We start from the raw sequence: 23,688 nt of genomic DNA, 5'->3' as shown, positions 1-23,688 counted from the left end.
ACACTGACCTCCTGCTTGGAGCTGAGCTTTCTCTGAGCTTGGAGTTGCCTGTCCAGCTTCTCCACCTCCTCCCTGAGCACCTGGATGACATTATCCTTGCGCCAGCACTCTGCCTCCACTTTGGACAGACGCCCGATCTCCTCCCCCAGCATCAGCAGGCAGCGCTCCTGCGGAAACAGAGGGCCTGGGGTGTGCGTCTGTGCGCGTGCAAGCACCTGCGTGTCTGTCGGTCGGGGGAGTGTGTTCGTCCGGGGTTTCCCATCCCAATCCCCCCCCCCACACACCCTTCCATCAGAGGTATCTATTGAACACCTACTGGGGCCAGACTGGGTACCAACTGTGTGCAGAGCACCGTGCTGGGTGGCTACAGTCTGCAGAGTCCTGAACTGAGCAGTTGAGAGAGTACGCCAGAAGAAAGACATGCATAGCCTCTGACCCTCAAGGAACTTCCAATCTATTGGGGAAGACAGACGCTTGACTAAGAGGGGCAACAGGAGGACCAACCAAAATATAATGAGGAGTAGCACAGATCTATCAGGATAAAATGCAGACTGTTCAATGACTACTTACTCTACTGTATTGTATTCTCCCAAGTGCTTAGTACAGTGCTCGGCACACGGTGAGCACTCAATAAATATCATCGACTGATTGATTGAATGATTGATTGGGTACTGGGAATGCTGAATCCTCGGAGGGGCGGGGGATCAAGATGGAGCAAAACTAGGGCTTGAAAGATCCTTAGGTTCCAGAGGAAACTTGAGAGACCCTTGGCTTGGGAAGCAGTGTGACCTAATGGAAAGATCTGGGGCTAACCCCAGCCATATCACAGTCTTGTTGTGTGAACTTGGGCAAATCATCTCACCTCTCTAAAACAGGGATAAGGTACCTCTTCTCCCTCCCTCCTAGGTAAGTAATAACTGTGAAAAATTCCAGAAATAAAGACTAGAATGGATCACCTGGCGGGACTGACTAGTGCTAGCACTCCGGACTACTTCCACTGATTCATTGATTCTGGTCAGATACCTGATTTATGCTTTGAAAAAGACAACAACCACTGTCACGTCTACCTCGTGCAAGCAACACGCAAGCAAGCAACTGCCATCGCTTAAGTAATCGAAGATTATTTGCTGGAATGGGCAGAACCCCGATCAGGACTGGGTAATAAACAAATCAAACCGACTGACCTAAAACTACTGTGGATGGAGCTGGACCAGCTGGAAACCGGAGCAGGCCCCTGACCCCTTCAGACCTCATCCTTTGGGTAGAGGAAACCTTGTGCAGCCGGGCAGCCGTCAGCTCACCTTCTCGTGGATCACCGCGACGTACCAGGGGATCTTGTGGCCGGGAGGCTGGGTGGTCAGACTCTGGGTGCTGGACCCCGGGGCGGCGGCCTGGACCCTCTCTGCCTCCGAGAAGCGCCTCCATCCGCGGACCTCTCCGGCGCTCTGGCTGAACAAGACCGTCCCCTCTGCCCAGGGGCCGGGGAGCGGGTCATTCAGGGCAACTTAAACCCTCACCTTACCCCACCCGATAGCGCCCACGGTCTCGGACTGATAGTGGCCGAGGGAGGGAGGGAGGCAGGGAGGGCAGATATGTAGAAAACCCAATTAACTTCCCAACAACAGCTTCATTTATTCATTCATTCATTCATTCATTCATTCAATCATATTTCTTGAACACTTACCGTGTGCAGAGCACTGTACTAAGCTCTTGGGAGACTACAGTATAACAGTAAGCGGACACATTCCCTGCCCACAATGTGTTTCATTCATTCAATCGTATTTATTGAGCGCTTACCGTGTGCGGAGCACCGTACTAAGCGCTTGGGAAGTACAAGTCGGCAACAGATTGAGACGGTCCCTACCCAACAACGGGCTCACAGTCTAGAAGGGGGAGACGGACAACAAAACAAAACACGTGGACGGGTGTCATCAGAACAAATAGAATTAAAGCTAAATGCACATCATTAACAAAATAAATAGGATAGTACATATGCGCAAGTCAAATAAATAGAGTAATGAATCTGTAGAAACATATATGCAGGTGCCGTGGGGAAGGGAAGGAGGTAGGGCCGGGGGGATGGGGAGGAGGAGAGGAAAAAGGGGGCTCAGTCTGGGAGGCTGAGAGGGGAAGCTTAGAGGGGGTAAATCAAATCAAATCAAAGTCCAATAGGTGCCTTAAAAAATATAAAAACAAAGAGAATAAATAGGTAGATAACAGTACTTGTAGGGGCCAGTCATTCATTCAGCAGTATTTATTGAGTGCATCTTGGGTATACAGCCCTGTACTGAGTGTCTATCGGGTACTGTACTGGGTGCCTACTCTATGCAGAGTTCTGTACTAGGCACCTACTGTGTACACGACACTGTTGGGGTGAGTACAGTGTGCAGAGTACTGTACTGGATGCTTACTATGTTCAGAGCAGTGTACTGAACCTACTTTGTGCAGAGACGTAGTAGTCATAATAACAGTAATAGGCACTTAGTATGTGCAAGATGCTGTAAAGAGTGTGGCTCAATGGAAAGAGCACGGGCTTGGGAGTCAGAGGACGTGGGTTCAAATCCTGGCTCTGCCAATTGTCAGCTGTGTGACCTAGGGCAAGTCACTTAACTTCTCTGTGCCTCAGTTGCCTCTTCTATAAAATGGGGATGAAGACTGTAAGTCCCATGTGGGACAACCTGATCCCCTTGTATCTGCCCCAGCTCTTAGAACAGTGCTTTGCACATAGTAAGCACTTAACAAATACCATCATCATCATCAACTCTGGAAAAGAATAACAATAATAATAACGAAGGTGTTTGTTAAGTGCTTATTGTATGTCAGGCACTGTACTAAGCGCTGGGGTGGATACAAGCAAATTGGGTTGGACATAGACCCTGTCCCACCTGGGGCTCACAGTCTCAATCCCCATTTTACAGATGAGGCAACTGAGGCCCGGAGAAGTGAAGTGACTTACCCAAGGTCACACAGCAGACAAGTGGTGGAGTCAGAATTAGAACCCATATCCTTTTGACTCTCAGGCCTGTTCTCTTTCCACTAAGCCGTGCTGCTTCTCTTGGATGAGGTACAGACACACAGAACACTGTACTGAGTGGCAGGGGAAACATACAAGGGTGATTATTTAGACAGAGTCACCTGCTAAATAATCTGGGATGAAAAGGGATCGGAGGGATTTGGCCAGAGGCACACAATAAAAGATTGAGGTTATAAAAGCCAAACAATTTTAAAAAACCAGGAGGACAATAAAGCCCCTTAGACTCCCATGACTTCATGGTTCAAAAAGGTCAAACCGCTGTTGCCACCACCACCACCACTACCATCACCATCCTGTTGGCCTCTGCCCCTTCCTGTGGGTGTTGGCGGAAGTAGTACTTACTGAACACCCACTGGTTGCAGTGCACTGTACTAAGTGCTTGGAAAAGTTCAAGATCTATTCCCTGCCCACGAGGAGCTTCCATTCTAACAGGAGAGACTTGTAAGACCATTATGGACAGGGAAGATGTCTGCTAATTCTGTTGTAGTGTAATAATAATAATAATAATAATAATAATAATGATGGCATTTATTAAGACTGTGAGCCCCATGGACAAGCTTAACATGCCCAGAACAGAACTTATCTCCTCACCCAAACCCTGTCCTCCCTCCCTATGACTTTCCCATCACTGTAGATGGCACCACCACCCTCCTTGTCTCGCAAGGGAAGCAGTGTGCCTTAGTGGAAAGAGCCCGGGCTTGGGAATCAGAGGTCATGGCTTCTAATCCCGCTTCTGCCACGTCAGCTGTGTGACTTTGGGTGAGTCACTTCACTTCTCTGGGCCTCAGTTCCCTCATCTGTAAAATGGGGATGAAGCCTGTAAGTCCTATGTGGGACACCCTGATTACCTTGTACTACCCCAGCGCTTAGAACAGTGCTTTGCACATAGTAAGCACTTAACAAATGTCATTATTATTATTATTACAAGCCTATAACCTTGATGTTATCTTTGACTCTTTCTTATTCAAACTCACATATTCAATTCATCACTAAATCTTGTTGGTCCCATCTTCACGACATTGCTAAAATCCACCTTTTCCTCTCTATCCAAACTGCCACCACGTTAATGCAATCACTCACCCTATCTAGCCTAGATTACTGCATCAGCTTTCTTGCTGACCTCCCAGCCTCCTGTCTCTCCACTTCACTCTGCTGCCTGGATCTTTTTTCAACAAAAATGTTCAGGACATAATAATAATAATAATGTTTGTTAAGCACTTACTATGTGCCAAACACCGTTCTAAGTGCCAGGGGTGGGGATACAAGGTGATCAGGTTGTCCCACGTGGGGCTCAAGGTCTTAATCCCCATTTTACAGAGGAGGTAACTGAGGCCCATAGAAGTGAAGTGACTTGCCCAAAGTCACCCCACTCCTCAAAAAACTCCAGTGGTTGCCCATCCACCTCCTCTTCAAACAAAAACTCTTCACTGTTGGCTTTAACGCACTCAATCACCTTGCCCCCCATTCATTCATTCATTCATTCATTCAATCATATTTATTGAGCGCTTACTGTGTGCAGAGCACTGTACTAAGCACTTGGGAAGTATAAGTCGGCAACATATAGAGCCGGTCCCTACCCAATAGTGGGCTCACAGTCTAGAAGGGGGAGACAGAGAACAAAACAAAACATATTAACAAAATAAAATAAATAGTATAAATATGTACAAATAAAATAGAGTAATAAATACATGCAAAACATATATACATATATACAGGTGCTGTTGTCTGTGAAGAAGCGGGAACGGCGGCCAGTTTTGACCTCAGATGGCTCCCTCGGTTGGGTTCGTGAGGGAAATCCGATTTGATGATGATGATGATGACAATGGCATTTACTAGGCGCTTACTAAGTGCAAAGCACTGTTCTAAGTGCTGGGGAGGTTACAAGGTGATCAGGTTGTCCCACAAGGGGCTCACAGTCAATCCCCATTTTACAGATGAGGGAACTGAGGCCCAGAGAAGTGAAGTGACTTGAAGTGAAGTGACTTGCCCAAAGTCACACGACCGGGATTTGAACCCCTGACCACTGACTCCAAAGCCCGTGCTCTTTCCACTGAGCCACGCTGCTTCTCTTTGGCCCGGGCCCTCCTCGGCCGTCTTTTCCCCAGTGATGCGGTCCCGTGGCCTGCGTCCTCCCGGATCTCAAAGGGCGTGCAGGACTCGGGTCTGTTGCGGGTAAGGTCAGTTCTATGTGCCAAGCACTGTTCTAAGCGCTGGGGAAGACGCAACGTCACCAGGTTGGGGCTGACAGTCTGCATCCCCATTTTCCAGATGAGGTCACTGAGGCCCGGCTCCCATAAGCCTTCACGGCCCACTCTTCTCAACGCCCTGAGGACCGTTGGTCCGTGGGCGCGAGCCTCATCTCACAACTCTCCTACTACAACCCAGCCCTCACACTCGGCTCCTCTAATGCTAACCTTCTCACTGTGGCCCCATCTTGTCTATCTCACTGCCAACCCCTCGCCCACATCCTGCCTCTGTCCTGGAACACCCTCCTTCCTCAAACCCAAAATACAATAACTCTCCCCCCCTTCAGAGCCTAACTGAAGGCCCATCTCCTCCAGGAGGCCTTCCCTGACTAAACCCCCCTTTCCTCTTTGCCCACTCCCTTCTGCGTCACCGTGACTTGCTCCCTTTGTTCTTCCCCCCTCCCAGCAGCACAGCACTTAGGTACATATCTGTCATTTATTTATTTATTTTAATGTCTGTCTCCCTCCACCTAGACTGTAAGCTCATTGTGGGCAGGGAATGTGTCTGTTTACTGTTGTATTGTACTCTCCCAAGTGCTTAGTACAGTGTTCTGCACACTCAGTAAGCACTCAATAAATACAAATGAATGAATGAATGTGTCCAACCTCATTAGCTTGTATCGATCTACCTCAGCACTCTTAGTACAGTGCCTGGCACATTCATTCTTTCATTCATTCATTATGTTGCCAACTTGTACTTCCCAAGCGCTTAGTACAGTAAGCGCTCAATAAATACGATTGATTGATTCATTCATTCATTCAATTGTATTTATTGAGCGCTTACTGTGTGCAGAGCACTGTACTAAGCACTTGGGAAGTACAAGTTGGTGACATACAAAGATGGTTCCTACCCAACAACAGGCTCTCAGTCTAGAAGGGGGAGACAGACAACAAAACAAAACACGTGGACTGGTGTCAAATCATCAGAACAAATAGAATTAAAGCTAAATGCACACCATTAACAAAATAAATAGAATAGTAAATATGTACAAGTAAAATAAATAGAGAAAGAAATCTGTACAAACATATATACAGGTTCTGTGGGGAGGGGAAGGAGGTAGGGCAGGGGGGATGGGAAGGAGGAGATAGTAGCACATAAAAAACAAACAAACTGAATTTCCTGGGGACAAATTTAGTGACAGAGAGGATGCTGTGAGTCCATTAGATGACATTTTCTGCCAATGAATTCCTCGTCAGCTTCACAATCATGCGTTGGGTTTTGTTCGGGAGGAAGAGCATGAGATTATTAGTGAGCTAGGTAGTGTCCCAGGGGGCATCACCCCTGCTGCGTTCTGGAGCGCTCTCCTGATCCTGTGGGCCCTCTTACCCGTCACCGGGAAGTCCTCTGGCTCGATGGTCACCGGCTGCCCATCCACCATCTCACAGCTTTCGTAGTGGATGTTCCCGCTCGTGGGCAGGTCAGAGACCGAGGAGATGGAGGGATCTGAGGAGTTTGAGAAAGAGATGCAGATTACTGCGGCACTCACTCGCTTCACCAGTCCACTCCCGCACTCCCCCGGCTCGCTCTCCTCGTCTTATACGATGATGATAATAAACCACGCTGAGAAGCAGCATGGTTTAGTGGAAAGAGCCCAGGCTTGGGAGTCAGAGGTCATGGGTTCTAATCCCGGCTCCGCCGCTTGTCAGCTGTGTGACTCTGGGCAAGTCACTTCACTTCTCTGTGCCTGTTACCTCATCTGTAAAATGGGGATTAAGACTGTGAGCCCCACATGGGGCAACCTGATAACCTTGTATCTCCCCCAGCACTTAGAACAGTGCTTGGCACACAGTAAGTGCTTAACAACTACTATTATTATTATTTTATTATTATATATCTTCACCTTCCCTCCACCCAGCTCTCCTCATAATAATAATAATAATGATGGTATTTATTAAGCACTTACTATGTGCAAAGCACTGTTCTAAGCACTGTGGAGGTTACAAGGTGATCAGGTTGTCCCACAGGGGGCTCACAGTCTTCATTAATCCCCATTTTCCAGATGAGGGAACTGAGGCACAGAGAAGTGAAGTGACTTGCCCAAAGTCACACGGCTGACAAGTGGTGGGGCTGGGATTTGAAACCATGACCTCTGACTCCAAAGCCCATGCTCTTTCCACTGAGCCACACTGCTTCTCTGATCTCATCTAATGTATCTGCTCTCTTCACCCTCTTCCCCCGACAGCTTTCATCTTATATATCAGTTCTGTTCACCTGCTCTCCCCACATTATATTTCTGCTCTCTTCACCTTTCCTCTTCCTCAACAGTTCTTCTTATCTTATACATCAGCTCTCTTCACTTTCTCCCCCTCATAACTCTACTCATCTTATAGATCATCTCTCTTCCCCTGTTCTCTATTGATTTATTTTACTTACATATCTATTCTATTTATTTTATTCTGTTAATATGTTTGGTTTTGTTCTCTGTCTCCCCCTTCTAGACTGTGAGCCCACTGTTGGGTAGGGACTGTCTCTATATGTCGCCAACTTGTACTTCCCAAGTGCTTAGTACAGTGTTCTGCACAAAGTAAGCGCTCAATAAATATGATTGATTGATTGATTCTCCCCACAGCTCTCCTCACATTATATATCAGCTCTCTTCCCCTGCTCTCCCCAACAGCTCTCCTCATTTTATATATTGGTTCTCTTCACCAACTAAACCCCGACTTGCGCTCTTTGCCCTTCCTCGGGTCTCCATTGTTGTCCGCCAACGGACTTGGCATGACTGACTCCCTCTTGTGCAAACCGACGGTTGCCCTCCATTTTGTGTAGGCCGAGAGCAACTCCTTTTTGTATTTTACGCGAGGCTCAACAACAGAATGTCTTCAAGGCCAGTAACAAGTTACACCTGTCTATGCAAAGTTGTAGGGCCGATAACAAGTAACTCTAGTCTGTACAGCAAGGTTGTAAGGCCTATAACAAGTAACTCTTGTCTGTACAAGGCTGTGATAACAGAGACAATTGAAAATTCACAACCATCCTGTCGGGTCTCACTGGTTCCCCAAAGTTCCCCGTTGCTCACTCCCACGTTGCTGTCACTCAATAAAAGACACAGTGGGAATGGAACTCGGGGCTGCTTGTCCCTCGTACCTCTCTCGGGAGGTGAATGGTAAAGTAGCCACCTTCCTCAATCAATCAATCAATCAATCGTATTTATTGAGCGCTTACTATGTGCAGAGCACTGTACTAAGCGCTTGGGAAGTACAAATTGGCATCACATAGAGACAGTCCCTACCCAACAGTGGGCTCACAGTCTAAAAGGGGGAGACAGAGAACAGAACCAAACATACCAACAAAATAAAATAAGTAGGATAGAAATGTACAAGTAAAATAAATAAATAAATAAATAAATAGAGTAATAAATATGTACAACCATATATACATATATACAGGTGCTGTGGGGAAGGGAAGGAGGTAAGACGGGGGGATGGAGAGGGGGACGAGGGGGAGAGGAAAGAAGGGGCTCAGTCTCGGAAGGCCTCCTGGAGGAGGTGAGCTCTCAGCAGGGCCTTGAAGGGAGGAAGAGAGCTAGCTTGGCGGATGGGCAGAGGGAGGGCATTCCAGGCCCGGGGGATGACGTGGGCCGGGGGTCGATGGCGGGACAGGCGAGAGCGAGGTACAGTGAGGAGATTAGTGGTGGAGGAGCGGAGGGTGCGGGCTGGGCAGTAGAAGGAGAGAAGGGAGGTGAGGTAGGAGGGGGCGAGGTGATGGACAGCCTTGAAGCCCAGGGTGAGGAGTTTCTGCCTGATGCGCAGATTGATCGGTAGCCATTGGAGGTTTTTGAGGAGGGGAGTAATATGTCCAGAGCGTTTCTGGACAAAGATAATCCGGGCAGCAGCATGAAGTATGGATTGAAGTGGAGAGAGACACGAGGATGGGAGATCAGAGAGAAGGCTAGTGCAGTTGTCCAGACGGGATAGGATGAGAGCTTGAATGAGCAGGGTAGCGGTTTGGATGGAGAGGAAAGGGCGGATCTTGGCAATGTTGCGGAGCTGAGACCGGCAGGTTTTGGGGAGACCGGCAGGTTTTTTCCTCCTTTACTGCTCTATCTGAACTCACGTCTCTGAGTCATTTTTCCTATCTGCATCACCACCTTGGGTTCTAGAACCCTGCGGCCGATTTACACCGGTTAACTTATTGCGTCCCGCTTTCGATAACACCATCTAACTTGGATCTGTACACTTTGGGCATTTGGTTTCACCCACCATCGACCCCACGGCACTTACGTACATATCCTCAAATTATTTATTTATATTAATGTCTATCTCCCCCTTTAGACTGAAAGCTCGTTGTGGGCAGAAAATGTGTCTATCAACCCTGTTGTATGGTACTCTCCCAAGCACTTAGTACAGTGCTCCCCCTTTTAGATTGTGAGCCCACTGTTGGGTAGGGACTGTCTCTATATGTTGCCAACTTGTACTTCCCAAGTGCTTAGTACAGTGCTCTGCACACAGTAAGCGCTCAATAAATACGATTGATGATGACAATTGATGATGCTTCACACATAGTAAGCGCTCAATAAATACCACTTGTTGTTTGATTGCTCGATCTCATCCCTGATCCCCCTTCAAATCCACCCAATCACAACTCCCCCCCTTTCGAAAGCTTCCTGAAATCTCCTCCTTCTCCAGAAAGCCTCCCTTGATTCATTCCCACCATTCCAAATCATGTCAAATGTCTGAATTTATACTCTCAGCCCTTCTGTACAAATATTTATGCAGTCATTTATTAATCTAGGTTCTAATCCCAGCTCTACTATTTATCTGCTGTGTGACCTTAGACAAGTCACTTAACTTCTCTGTGCCTCAGTTTCCTCATCTCTGTTCTCCCCCCTACTTAGTGAGCCCCACGAGGGGCAGGAACTGTATCTGACCTGATGGTTTTGTATCTATCCAAGTCCTTGGAAAAATGTTGGGCACATAGTAAGTGCTTAACAAATACCACTATTATTATTATCATCATCATCATTATTATTATATCCTTCCATTTCCCATTACTGTCTGTTATATCCTTGCATTTCTTCCTGCTCCCACTAATTGTAAATGATCTTTATCTGTCTTAAGGTATAAGCCTTGAGGGCAGGGACAGTGACATTTGCTCCTGGTGTATACTCTCAAGTGTGTAACACTGTGCCTGGGCCAGAGTAAGCATCCAATAAATGCCATTGATGGATTGATTGATTGATGGATACTTTGGAATGAGCCAGCTGCAGCCATAACGACAAGCAGGGTAAAGACAGTCCTGTCGCTCCACAAAGCAGAGGAGACCCAGGGAACTCCCAAATGGAAAGGGAATTCAAACCGAGCACCTCTCTAATAATAATAATACTGATGATGATATTTGTAAAGCCCTTACTCTGTGTCAGGCACTGTTTTAAGTGCTGGGTTAGATACAAACTAATCAGGTAAAACACAGTTCCTGTGCCACATGAAGCTCACCATCTTAATCCTGCATTTGACTCTCCCAAGCGCTTAGTACAGTGCTTTGCACACAGTAAGTGCTTAACAAATATGATCGATGGAATGAATTTGACAGATGAAGCTCTGTCTAACTCTCTTCCTCCCTTCAAGGCCCTACTGAGAGCTCACCTCCTCCAGGAGGCCTTCCCAGACTGAGCCCCTTCCTTCCTCTCCCCCTCGTCCCCCTCTCCATCCACCCCATCTTACCTCCTTCCCTTCCCCACAGCACCTGTATATATGTATATATGTTTGTACGTATTTACTACTCTATTTATTTATTTTACTTGTACATATCTATTCTATTTATTTTATTTTGTTAGTATGTTTGGTTTTGTTCTCTGTCTCCCCCTTTTAGACTGTGAGCCCACTGTTGGGTAGGGACTGTCTCTATGTGTTGCCAACTTGTACTTCCCAAGCGCTTAGTACAGTGTTCTGCACACAGTAAGCGCTCAATAAATACGATTGATGATGATTGATGATGAAGGACTGAGGCACAGAGAAGTAAAGTGACTTGCCCAAGGTCACACAACAGACAAGGGGTGGAACTGGGATTAGAACCCAAGTCCTCTGACTTCCAAGCTTGTGTGCGCTATTCACTAAGCCATGCTGCTTCCATCAGCTGGGTGCTAAGCACTGGTGTGGCCTAGGTGATTAAAACTGTAAACACCATTATTGGACAGGGACTATGTCCAACCTCATTTGCTTGTAACCACTCCAGCACTTAGTACAGTACCTGGCACAGAGTAAGCACTAACAAATACCACAGTTATTATTATTATTATTATTATAATTATGGTGTAGTGGACAGAACATGGGACTGGAAGACAAAAGGTCCTGGGTTCTAATACTGGCTCCACCACTTGTCTGCTGTGTGACCTTGGGTAAGTCACTTCACTTCTCTGAGCCTATCTCATCTGTAAAATGGGGGTGAAGACTGTGAGCCCCATGCGGGACAGGAACTGTGCTTACCTGATAAAAATTGTATCTACCCCCGTGCTTGGTACAGTGCCTGGCACATAGTGAGCGCTTAACAAATACCGCCACTAAGTGCTTAATAAATAGTGATATCGATGATGATAACACATGCTCCCTGCCTTCAAGGAGTTCCCTCTATAATGAGGAAGGCAGAGACAATGCAACAAAATTAAAGGTGACCTCATCAGATGGTTAATGGGAATCGTATCATTTCAGGAACCACCCTCACCCCTGAGCAGGGATCAGCTCTCACAGGGAACTCCAGGCCTCTTCTTGCTGCTGCATTCAGGGTGACAGAAGCTGGGAGAGAAGCTATGACTTTCTCTTTTTTCCCTAAATACCCCCAGCCCCAAAGAGGTCTGCTCCAGCTCCTTGCACCTCCCATTTATTACAATTATTATCATGATTAGTATCAGTATTATATATGTTAAGCATGAACTATGTGTCAAGCACTGTTCTAAATGCTAGAATAGGTACAAGACAATCAGGTTGGACACAGCCCCTGACCCAAGTGGGGCTCACATTGTAAATAGGAGGGACAACAGGTATTGAATCCTCTTTTCATTCATTCATTCATTCAATCGCATTTATTGAGCGCTTACTGTGTGCAGAGCACTGTACTAAGCTCTTGGGAAGTACAAGTTGGCAGCATATAGAGATGGTCCCTACCCAACAGTGGGCTCACAGTCTAGAAGGGGGAGACAGACAACAAAACAAAGCATATTAACAAAATAAAATTAATAAAATAAATATGTACAAGTGAAATAAATAGAGTAATAAATATGTACAAACATATATATATATATATATATATATATATATATATATATATATATATATATATATATATATATATATATATATATACAGTTGTTGTGGGGAGGGGAAGGAGGTAAAGCAGCGGAGATGGGGAGGGAAAGAAACCACTCTCCCTGTCGGGGAATCGAATCCCAGTCTCCCACGTGACAGGCAGGGATATGTACCACTATACTAATGAGGAAGTTAGTATAATAATAATAATGGCTTAATAAATGCCTCTTTTAAAAGATGAGGAAACGGAGCCATGGAGAAGTTCATTCATTCATTCATTCAAATGTATTTATTGAGCACTTACTGTGTGCAAAGCACTGTACTAAGCACTTGGGAAGTACAAGTCGGCTGCATATAGAGGTGGTCCCTACCCAACAACGGGCTCACAATCTAGAAGAGGGAGACAGACAACAAAAACAAAACATGGAGACAGGTGTCGAAACCATCAGAATAAATAGAATTACAGCTATAAATTGTTCAAGGTCCCCCAGCCGGCCAGTGGCACAACCAGGATTAGCACTCAGGTCCTCTGACTGCCAGGGCTCTATTCTTTCCATTAGCTCCTGCTGCTTCTCCAGATCCTAGAGGATTGATCATCATCATCATCATCATCATCATCATCAATCGTATTTATTGAGCGCTTACTGTGTGCAGAGCACTGTACTAAGCGCTTGGGAAGTACAAGTTGGCAACATATAGAGACAGTCCCTACCCAGGAGAACCCAGAAGCAGCATGGGCTAGTGAGAAGGGCAGACATCCGGGAGTCAGGAGAGCTATTCCCATCTTTGAATCTCTCTAGAAAGCCCTACTTTTCCAGGAAGTCTCCCCTGATTAAGTCTTCCCTTGGGGAGAGCTAATACACTCAATCACTTGTGCACTCTTGGCTGAGGTTAACTTACTTTCTTAGTCATCTGTTTTACCTTTTATACTTTTTCTAGCAACAGCCACGGCAATCCCCTCATTTATCATTCCTATCTGTCAGCTTTATTCTTTCCAATCAATGTTTTTTTTTAGCACTTTACCATGCACAGAGCGCTATACTAAATACTTGGGAAAGTACAGTATGATCGTGTTGGTAGGGGTAGCCCTGCCCGCAAGGAGCTTGAAGTCTACCGGGGGAGAAAGACATTAAAATAGATTGGGCATAGGGGAAATAGTTGAGTATATGGATATCTGTATAGGGGCTGTGGAGATAGGGCAGCGTGGCTCAGTGGAAAGAGCCCGGGCTTTGTAGTCAAAGGTCATGGGTTCAAATCCCGGCTCCGCCACTTGTCAGCTGTGTGACTTTGGGCAAGTCCTTTCACTTCTCTGTGCCTCAGTTACCTCATCTGTAAAATGGGGGTTAAGACTGTGAGCCCCCTGTGGGACAACTTGATCACCTTGTAACCTCCCCAGCACTTAGAACAGTGCTTTGCACATAGTAAGCGCTTAATAAATGCCATTAAAAAGTCACAACTTCTCTGCGCATCAGTTACCTCATCTGCAAAATGGGGATTAAGACTGTGCGCCCCCAGTGGGACAACCTGATTACCTTGTATCCTCTCCAGTGCTTAGAACAGTGCTTTGCACATTGTAAGTGCTTAACAAATACCATCATTATTATTATTATTGTTAAAGAGCTTAGGGGGTACACAGCCAAGTACATAGGGGAGGGGAGAGTGGATAGGGGAAGTGAGGGCTTGTTCTGGGAAGGCCTCTGGAAAGAGAAGTGATTTGGGGAGGATTTTGAAGATGGGGAGAGTTGTGGACTGTCGAACATGAACAGAGTGGGAGTTGCAGACCTAAGGGAGAATATGGGCAAGGGTTCAGTGGTGAGAAAGATGAGATCAAGGTCCAGAGAGGAGGTTGGCATTAGAAGAATTTGTACCCACTAATGTCTTGCAAAGAGTGTAATCCCAGTGAGGCAGTTTCCATGTCCTTACCCAATCGTCCTCTCCCTGAGTGTAGGACAGTGCCATGCACATAGTAGATGCTCAATAAATGCTATTTGTGGATTGACTGCTATTCCCACTGGGCTGCTGGGTGACCACAAATGGTAAAATCCTCTAGACTGTAAACTCACTGTGGGCAGGGCTCCGTGTGTCTACGAACTCTACCTTCTGCTTCGCCCTGACTTGCTCCCTTTATTCTCCCAGCCCCACAGCACTTATGTACATATCTGTCATTTATTTCCTCATATTAATGTCTGTCTCCCCCTCTAGACTGTAAGATCATTATGGGAAGGAACTGTATCTGTTTATTGTAGTACTGCACTCTCCCAAGTGCTTAGTACAGCATTTTGCACACAGTAAGCACTCAATAACTATGACTAACTCGTTTATATTGTACTTACCCAAGTAAGCACTCCATAAATATGATTGATTGATTGAGTTACCTGACGTCAGTTTCCTCATCTATAAAATGGGGATTATAATCCCTGCCTCTCCGTTTCTCCCAGGGATATTTTGATGACAAGTGAGAAGCATTCTGGAATGAGGAAAGCACTCTACAAACTTAAGGTGCGATGACAAATCAGGAGGGTGCCCACCCAGGGGTAAAATCTTCTCTTAGCTCTGCCAGGGCATAGAAAAGCACGAACCCCATATGGGACAGGGACTATGTCCAGCTTGATTAACTAGTATCTACCCCAGTGCTTAGAACAGTGCTCAGCACAGAGTAAGTGCTTATCAAGTACCATAATTATTAGTAGAAGGAGTGAGTGGAGAACTGACCTCCGGCAGTTTCCACGCCCACCCTCCCACCCCGATCCTTCGTCACCCACCGCTTACCGAACTGGGAGGTGGACGTCGCTTTGGAGCAGAATCTGGGGCAGCCGGGACGCAGGAGGAAAGCCCTTTGCAGGCCCTGTACCTGGGCCCTGTAGCCCACGGCCAATGACAAAGCTGGTTTGTCCTCCACCTGGGAGAGAGGGAGAGGTTAAGGCAGACGTGGGACCCATCCCCACATCCCGAGGAAGGAAGCTCTTCTTTGTTTATCGTTATCCTTGCCTTTTCTGCTTTGATGGTTTCGTTTCATCTTTCTTGATATGTCTGGCGTGACTCCCACCCCTGACCCTACCTCCTCCCTTCCTCCGCACTTCCCCTCCCACATCACTTGTATCTATATTTGTACAGATTTATTACTCTATTTATTTTACTTGTACATATTTACTATTCTATTTATTTTGTTAATGATGGGCATATAGCTTTAATTCTATTTGTTCTGACGATTTTGACACCTGTAGACGTGTTTTGTTTTGTTGTCTGTCACCCCCTTCTAGACTGTGAGCCCGTTGTTGGGTAGGGACCGCCTCTATATGTTGCTGACTTTTACTTCCCAAGCGCTTAGTACAGTGCTCTGCACGCAGTAAGCACTCAATAAATACGATTGAATGAATGAATGAATGAATGACCCTCTATTTTTAGATTTTGAGCCCTTGGGGATCAGAAATTATGTCTAATTCTAATTTTTCCTCAGGCTGGGTACAGTGCCTTGGACAAAGTAGATGCCTGAGAGGCAGAGGATCTGGGTTCTAATCCAGGCTCTGCTAGTTGCCTGTTGCATGACTCTGGGCAAGTCGCTTAGCTTCTCTGGGTCTCGGTTTCCTCCTCTGTAAATGGGGATTCAATACCTCTTCTCCCTCCCAACGTGGGACAAGGAAGTTGTCTGATCCAATTATTTTGTATCTTCCCCAGTGCTTAGTACAGCACTTGGTACATAGAAAGCACTAAACAAATTATCAATCAATCATTTATCGAGTGCTTACAGTGTACTGAGAGGACTGTACTAAAGCATTTGGGAGAGGACAACACAAACACCAAAAAATAAATGACTATTCCTAGCCTTGGGCAACTGGGGAGGGACTGGGGGAAAGGGCGTCAGGCTCAGGGAGGGGACAGGAAAGAATCCACTGGCTAAGGGGCTCCCAAAGTCAGCAGAGGTCAGCTACCATCCATTCCTTCCTCAGTCCTTCATCAGCCCTCGGATCTAAACTTTCATTCCTTCCTTCATTCATTTATTCATTCCATCATTTTTACTGAGGGCTTATTGTGTGTAGAGCAGTGTACTAATTCATTCATTCATTCAATCGTATTTATTGAGCACTTACTGTGTGCAGAGCACTGTACTAAGTGTTTGGAAAGTACAATTCGGCAACAGATCAATAAATATGATTGAATGAATGAATGAATAGAGACAATACCTAACCAACAGTGGGCTCACAGTCTAGAAGGGGGAGACAGACAACAAAACAAAACAAGTAGGCAGGCATCAATAGCACCAAAATAGATAAATAGGATTATAGATATATACACACGTCATTAATAAAATAAATAGAATAATAAATATGTACAAATATACACAAGTCCTGTGGGGCGGGGAAGGGGGTAGAGAAGAGGGAGGGAGTAGGGGTGATGGGGAGGGGAGGAGGAACAGAGGAAAAGGGAGGCTCAGTCTGGGAAAGCCTCCAGGAAGAGGTGAGCTCTCAGTAGGGCTTTGAAGGGGGGAAGAGTTGGGAGAGTGCAATATAAGAATAAACAGACACATTCCCTGCCCATAACCTCATTGTATTCTGGTGGGCGACTCTATCGGCCTCCTCACTGGTCTTTCTGCCTTCAGCCTCTCCTCCGTCCGGCCCATGTTTACTCTGCTGTCTGGATCAATTTTTTGCACTCATCTCGACATTCCTCAAACAATTCCATGATGGCCCATTCCTCTCTACAGCAAGTGTCTGCCCATGGCTTTAAGGCACTCCAACTGCTCTCTCCCTCTTTTTAGTTCTCTTTTTTTAATGTTATTTTTTATGTGCTTTCTCTGCGGCAGGCACTGCTCTAAACTCTGGGGTAGATATAGACTGTGAGTCCGCTGTTGGGTAGGGACCGTCTCTATATGTTGCCAACTTGTACTTCCCAAGCGCTTAGTACAGTGCTCTGCACACAGTAAGCGCTCAATAAATATAATTGAATGAATGAATGAAGTAATTAGGTGGGGCACAGTCCTTGAACCACATGGGGCTCACGGTCTTAATCCCCATTTTACAGATGAGGTAACTGAAGCCCCGAGAAGTTGTGACTTGCCCAATTAAGATTGTTCCTCCTCACTGTGCCTTGTTCTCACCTGTCCCGCCGTCGACCCCCGGTCCACGTCCTTCCCCAGGCCTGGAATGCCCTCCCTCTGCACATCCACCAAGCTTGCTCTCTTCCTCCCTTCAAAGCCCTGCTGAGAGCTCACCTCCTCCAAGAGGCCTTCCCAGACTTCCCCTCCCCATGACACTTGTATATATTTGTACAGATTTATTACTCTATTTATTTTACTTGTACATATTTACTATTCTATTTATTTTGTTAATGGTGTGCATATAGCTATAATTCTATTTGTTCTGATGATTTTGGCACCTGTCTACATGTTTTGTTGTCTGTCTCTCCCTTCTAGATCGTAAGCCCGTTGTTGGGTAGGGACCGTTTCTATATGCTGCCGACTTGTACTTCCCAAGTGCTTAGTACAGTGCTCTGCACACAGTAAGCGCTCAATAAATACGATTGAATGAATGAATGAATCAGTCAATCAATCAGTAGTATTTATTGGGAGCTTACTTTGTGCAGAGCACCGTGCTAAGTGTTGAGGAGAGTACAATATTATAGAGTTGGTAGACATGTGCCCACAATGAGCTTCACACTGCACCCAAGCTCATTCTCTCCATTCCTCTCAAACTCTCCATCTCCCAGTACCTCGTTCTTGATTCTTTCTGCCTCTGACCCCACCACTGGCCTAAAACTCCCTCCCTCTTGAAATCCACCTGACATCTTCTGAAATAACCACTTTATCCTGGAGGTTTTTCCCTAGTTAAGATCCACCTTTTTTTTTTTTTAATGGCATTTGTGAAGTGCTTACTATGTGCCTGGCACTGAGTGTCGGGTAGATACACGTTAATCAGTTAATCTGGACACCGTCCATGTCCCGCTTGGGACTCACAGTCAGGAAGCAGCGTGGCTTAGTGGAAAGAGCCCGGGCTTGGGAGTCAGAGGTCACGGGTTCTAATCCTGACTCTGCCACTTGTCAGCTGTGTGACTTTGGGCAAGTCACTTAACTTCTCCGGGCCTCAGTTGCCTCATATGTAAAATGGGGATTATGACTGTGAGCCCCACGTGGGACAACCTGATTACCTTGTACCTACCTCAGTACATAGAACAGTGCTTGCACATAGTAAGCGCTTAACAAATACCATAATTATTATTATCATTATTAATCCCCATTTTAGAGATGATGTAACCGAGGCACAGAAAAGAGGCGTGGCCTAGTGGTTAAACCTGGGCCTGGAAATCAGAAGGTCCTGTGTTCTAATTCCGGTTTCACCACTTGTTTTCTGTGTGACCTTGGGCAAGTCATTTAACTTCCCTGTGCCTAAGTGAGCTCATCTGTAAAATGGGACCTGGACTGTGTCCAACCTGATTAGCTTGTATCAACCCCCAGCACTTCGCATAGTTCCTCATCATCAATCGTATTTATTGAGCGCTTACGGTGTGCAGAGCACTGTACTAAGCGCTTGGGAAGTACAAGTTGGCAACATATAGAGACAGTCCCTACCCAACAGTGGGCTCACAGTCTAAAAGGGGGAGACAGAGAACAAAACCAAAAATACTAACAAAATAAAATAAATAGAATAGATATGTACAAGTTCCTGGCATACAGTAAGTGCTTAACAAATACCATTAAAAATAAAAGTTAAGTGACTTGCCCAAGGTCACATAGCAGACAAGTGGCGGAGCCTGGGTAAGGATCCAGATCCGTCTGACTCCCAAGCTGGTGCCCTAACCACTATGCAACACTGCTTCTAGGTCCTATCCATCCAACAGCTGCCTTTATGTGGGTTCACCTACCATTAACGCTTATGCCTCATCACTATTAATTCTATAGTACAAGTCAATCAGGCTGGATGCAGTTCCTGTCCCACATGTTGCTCACACTCTTAATCTCCATCTTACAAATCATTTAGATGAGGCCCAGAGAAGTTACATGACTTGCCCAAGTTTACACAGCAGAGATATGGCAGAAGGAGAAGGAGTGTGGCTCAGTGGAAAGAGCACAGGCTTTGGAGTCAGAGGTTATGGGTTCAAATCCTGGCTCCGCCACTTGTCAGTTGTGTGACTTTGGGCAAGTCACTTCACTTCTCTGGGCCTCAGTTACCTCATCTGTAAAATGGGGATTGAGACTGTGAGCCCCCCGTGGGACAACCTGATCACCTTGTATTCTCCCCAGTGCTTAGAACAGTGCTTTGCACATAGTAAGTGCTTAATAAATGTCATTATTATTATTATTATTATTATTATTATTATTATTACATGGCAGAACCGGGATTAGAGCCCAGGTTCCTCTGACTTCCAAGCCTGTGCTCTATCAACTATGCCTGTTGCTAGGTGCCTAGCACATAGGGCTTAATAAATACCATTTCTTTTTTTAAAAAAAAAGCTCCTCGAGGGCAAGGACTGAGTTTTATACTCTTTTATACTCTCCCAAATTTCTCAGTGCTATCTTCTGTTATACTCTGTTGTACCTCCAGACTAAGCTTATTGCTAGCAGGTAACATATCTCCCCATTCAGTTATATTGTACAGTACACTGCACACAGTAAGTGCTTGATAAATATGATTAATTGATGATTACTCTCTCAGGTGCTCAGGACCGTCCCCTGGTCCCAGTTAGCACCCAGTCCAGTGCCTGCCCCTATTAGGCGATTGGTTGATGGCCGGGCGGCTACCTCATTGTCGTAGAAGCGGGAGACGGCTTGTGCAGACTTGCTGAGGGTGCTCCGGTTCCCTGGGAACCTCCACTCCGGAGCCTTCCCGTTCCGATTGATCACGTCTTGAAGCTTGCCAAAGCCCTTCATCAGAAAACCGTTGCACTCGTTCTCCGCTCTCCTGCTCTGCCTTCTGATTTCTAACCCACCTTTCCCCTTCCCAGGAAACATTGGGAGCAAAAGTCAGGAGTTTCTGCTTCAAAGACCTAGAAGGTCGATGAATAGAGATGCCTCTTCTCATATGTATACAAGCACATACGTGTGCATATGGATGTTTTCTGTCGGGCAAAAAACCTTTTTGTTGGGGAGAAGCTGACTACAAAATTCCGTGCTCAAGACCGGCATACATTCTTGCAGCATGGAGTCCTTCCAGGGAATTAATCCAGAAGATGGGGGACCACGTCTCTCTCTGGGATTAAACAGAGGTACTTCACCAGCCTCTCCTTTTGGGCCCTGTTGAATGAAGTGTGTTTGTGTGTTTGTGTGCTTGCATGTTTGTATGTATGTGTGATGTCATAATCATTTCCACAGAAACTCTCCCTTCATTCCCCCTCTAGACTATAAGCTCCTTATGGGCAGGGACAGTGTCTAACAACTCTGTTGTATTGCTCTCTCCCGAGTTCTTAGAACAGTACTCTGCAGACAGTAAGTGCTCAATAAATACCACTGATGATTCGTATTTACTGAATACTTGATTCTGTGAAAGGAGGAAGAGGAGGTGGGAGGTCCCATGAGATTCCTTGCCGGAAAACCCCTCCTGCCCATTAGGGGACAGGTCTATGTCTAATTACCATTTCTATACTCTTTCCCAGGGTTTAGCACAGTGCGCTGCTTCCAATAAGTACTTCATCATATTACTACTACTACTACTATTACTATTGCTGCTACTGCAAATATGCCTGAAAGCTGAAGAATTCATGTTCGAGGTACTTCTTTCTGATTTCATGTTGTGATCCCTTGTCAATCCATCAGCAGAAAAGCAACGTGACTCAGTGGAAAGAGCTCGAGCCTGGGAATCAGAGGATGTGCGTTCTAATCCCAACTCCGCCACTTGTCTACTGTGTGACCTTGGGCAAGTCCCTTAACTTCTCTGCACCTCAGTTTCCTCATCTGTAATTCAATCCTACTCCTACCTACCTAGACTTTGAGCCCCATGCGGGACAGGGACTGTGTCCATTCTGATAACCTTCTATCTACCCCAGTGCTGCGGAGGACGCCCTGGAAGATGTCCTGGAGGATGCCCCGGAGATGCCATGGAGGATGCCCCAGTGGATGGCCCGGCAATGCCCCGGAGAACGCCCCAGTGGATGGCATGGTGAAGAAGCACCATGGCTCAGTGGAAAGAGCCTGGGCTTGGGAGGCAGAGGGCATGGGTTCTAATCCCGGCTCTGCCAATTGTCAGCTGTGTGACTTTGGACAAGTCACTTCACTTCTCTGTGCCTCGGTTATCTCATCTGTAAAATGGGGATTTAGACCGTGAGCCCCGCGTGGGAAAACCTGATCACCTTGTATCCTCCCACTGCAAAGAACAGTGCTCTGCACATAGTAAGCACTTAACAAATGCCATCATCATCATCATCATCATCATGGCAGTACCCTGGAGGTGATCCAGAGAATGGACTGGTGATGCCCTGGAGAATGGCAAAGCGATGCCCTGGAGATTGGCCTGGAGATGCCCCAGAAGATGCCCCAGTAGATGGTCCAGCGATGCCCCAGAGGATGTCCAGGAGGATGCTGCAGAGGATGCCACCGAGGATGGACTGGAGGATGGCCCGGTGATGCTGTGGAGGACATCCTGGTGGATGGCCCAGAGATGACCTGATGGATGGTCCGGAGATGCCCTGGTGGATGCCCCTGATGTGCCCCAGAGGATGGCCCTGAGGAAGCCCCAGAGGATGGACCAGAGAATGACCCAAAGGATGGCCCAGAGAATGACCCAGAGGATGGCTCGGAGGACACCCTGGCGGATGCCCCAGAGGATACCCCAGAGGATGCCCTGGAGGTTGCTTTTGTGGATGGCCCGGCGATGCCTCAGAGAATGCCCCGGCGGATGCCCCAGAGGATGGCCCAGAGGATGGCACTACCATCCTTCCCATCTCACAAGCCTGCAACCTTGGTGTCATGCTCGACTCTGTTCTCTCCTTCACCCCTCACATCCAATTGGTCACCAAAACCTGCCAGTCTCACCTCCGCAATGTTGCCAAGATCCGCCCTTTTCTCTCCAACCAAACTGCTACCCTGCTGGTTCAATCTCTCATCCTATCCTGATTGGTTTACTGCATCAGCCTCCTCTCTGATCTCCCATCCTCCTGTCTCTCCCCACTTCAATCTATACTTCACGCTGCTGCCTGGATCATCTTTGTGCAGAAACGTTCTGGGCATGTTACTCCCCTCCTCAAAAATCTCCAGTGGCTACCGATCAACCTAAGCATCAGTCAAAAACCCCTCACTCTTGGCTTCAAGGCTGTCCATCACCTCGCCCCCTCCTACCTCACCTCCCTTCTCTCCTTCTCCAGCCCAGCCCGCACCCTCTGCTCCTCTGCCACCGCTAACCTCCTCACTGTGCCTCATTCTCACCTGTCCCGCCGTTGACCCCCGGCCCACGTCCTCCCCCTGGCCTGGAATGCCCTCCCTCCCCATATCCGCCAAGCTAGCTCTCTTCTTCCCTTCAAAGCCCTACTGAAAGCTCACCTCCTCCAGGAGGCCTTCCCAGACTGAGCCCCCTGCTTCCTCTTCCCCTCCTCCCCCTCCCCATCTCCCCCTTACCTCCTTCCCCTCCCCACAGCACCTGTATATATGTTAGTACATATTTATTACTCTATTTATTTTACTTGTACATATTTACTATTCTGTTTATTTTATTTTGTTAATACCTTTTGTTTTGTTGTCCGTCTCCCCCTTCTAGCCTGTGAGCCCGCTGTTGGGTAGGGACCGTCTCTATATGTTGCCAACTTGTACTTCCCAAGCGCTTAGTACAGTGCTCTGCACACAGTAAGCACTCACTAAATACGATTGAATGACTGAATGAATGGCCCAGTGATGCCCTGGCACCGAGGATGGCTGAGAAGCAGCGCGGCTCAGTGGAAAAAGCCCGGGCTTGGGAGTCAGAGGTCATGGGTTCGAATCCTGGCTCCACCACTTGTCAGCTGGGTGACTTTGGGCAAGTTACTTAGCTTCTCTGTGCTTCAGTTCCCTCCTCTGTCAAATGGGGATGAAGACTGTGAGCCGCACGTGGGACACCCTGGTCACCTTGCATCTACCCCAGCGCTTAGAGCAGTGCTTGGCACAGAGTAAGCGCTTAACAAATACTATTATAGTTATTATTATTATGGCTCAGCGGATGCCAGTCCGGCCCCTCCCCCTTGCCCCCCTTCCCCCTCCCCCCCCCCCCCGGG

General features: G+C 46.9%; 1 protein-coding gene across 2 annotated transcripts in view; it reads right to left on the bottom strand.

The window, feature by feature from the left end:
* Positions 1 to 20,728, bottom strand: part of CCDC27 (coiled-coil domain containing 27) — a 33,798-nt gene extending 13,070 nt beyond the window's left edge. For both annotated transcript variants that reach the window (XM_038747063.1, XM_038747064.1), the window contains exons 1-5: positions 20,255 to 20,728; positions 15,292 to 15,421; positions 6,608 to 6,724; positions 1,302 to 1,468; positions 9 to 167 (exon numbers count right to left, since the gene is read on the bottom strand). In XM_038747063.1, the coding sequence (XP_038602991.1) occupies positions 9 to 167; positions 1,302 to 1,468; positions 6,608 to 6,724; positions 15,292 to 15,421; positions 20,255 to 20,464 (783 nt within the window). In that variant the 5' untranslated portion in view covers positions 20,465 to 20,728. The remainder of the gene's footprint in view (positions 1 to 8; positions 168 to 1,301; positions 1,469 to 6,607; positions 6,725 to 15,291; positions 15,422 to 20,254) is intronic.
* Between the last annotated feature and the right edge of the window lie 2,960 nt (positions 20,729 to 23,688).

This window comes from Tachyglossus aculeatus, chromosome 5 (genome assembly GCF_015852505.1).
Source record: "Tachyglossus aculeatus isolate mTacAcu1 chromosome 5, mTacAcu1.pri, whole genome shotgun sequence".
Lineage (NCBI taxonomy): Eukaryota > Metazoa > Chordata > Mammalia > Monotremata > Tachyglossidae > Tachyglossus > Tachyglossus aculeatus.
The sequence above is the reverse complement of the archived record's forward strand: the minus strand, read 5'-3'. Positions and strand labels throughout refer to the sequence as shown.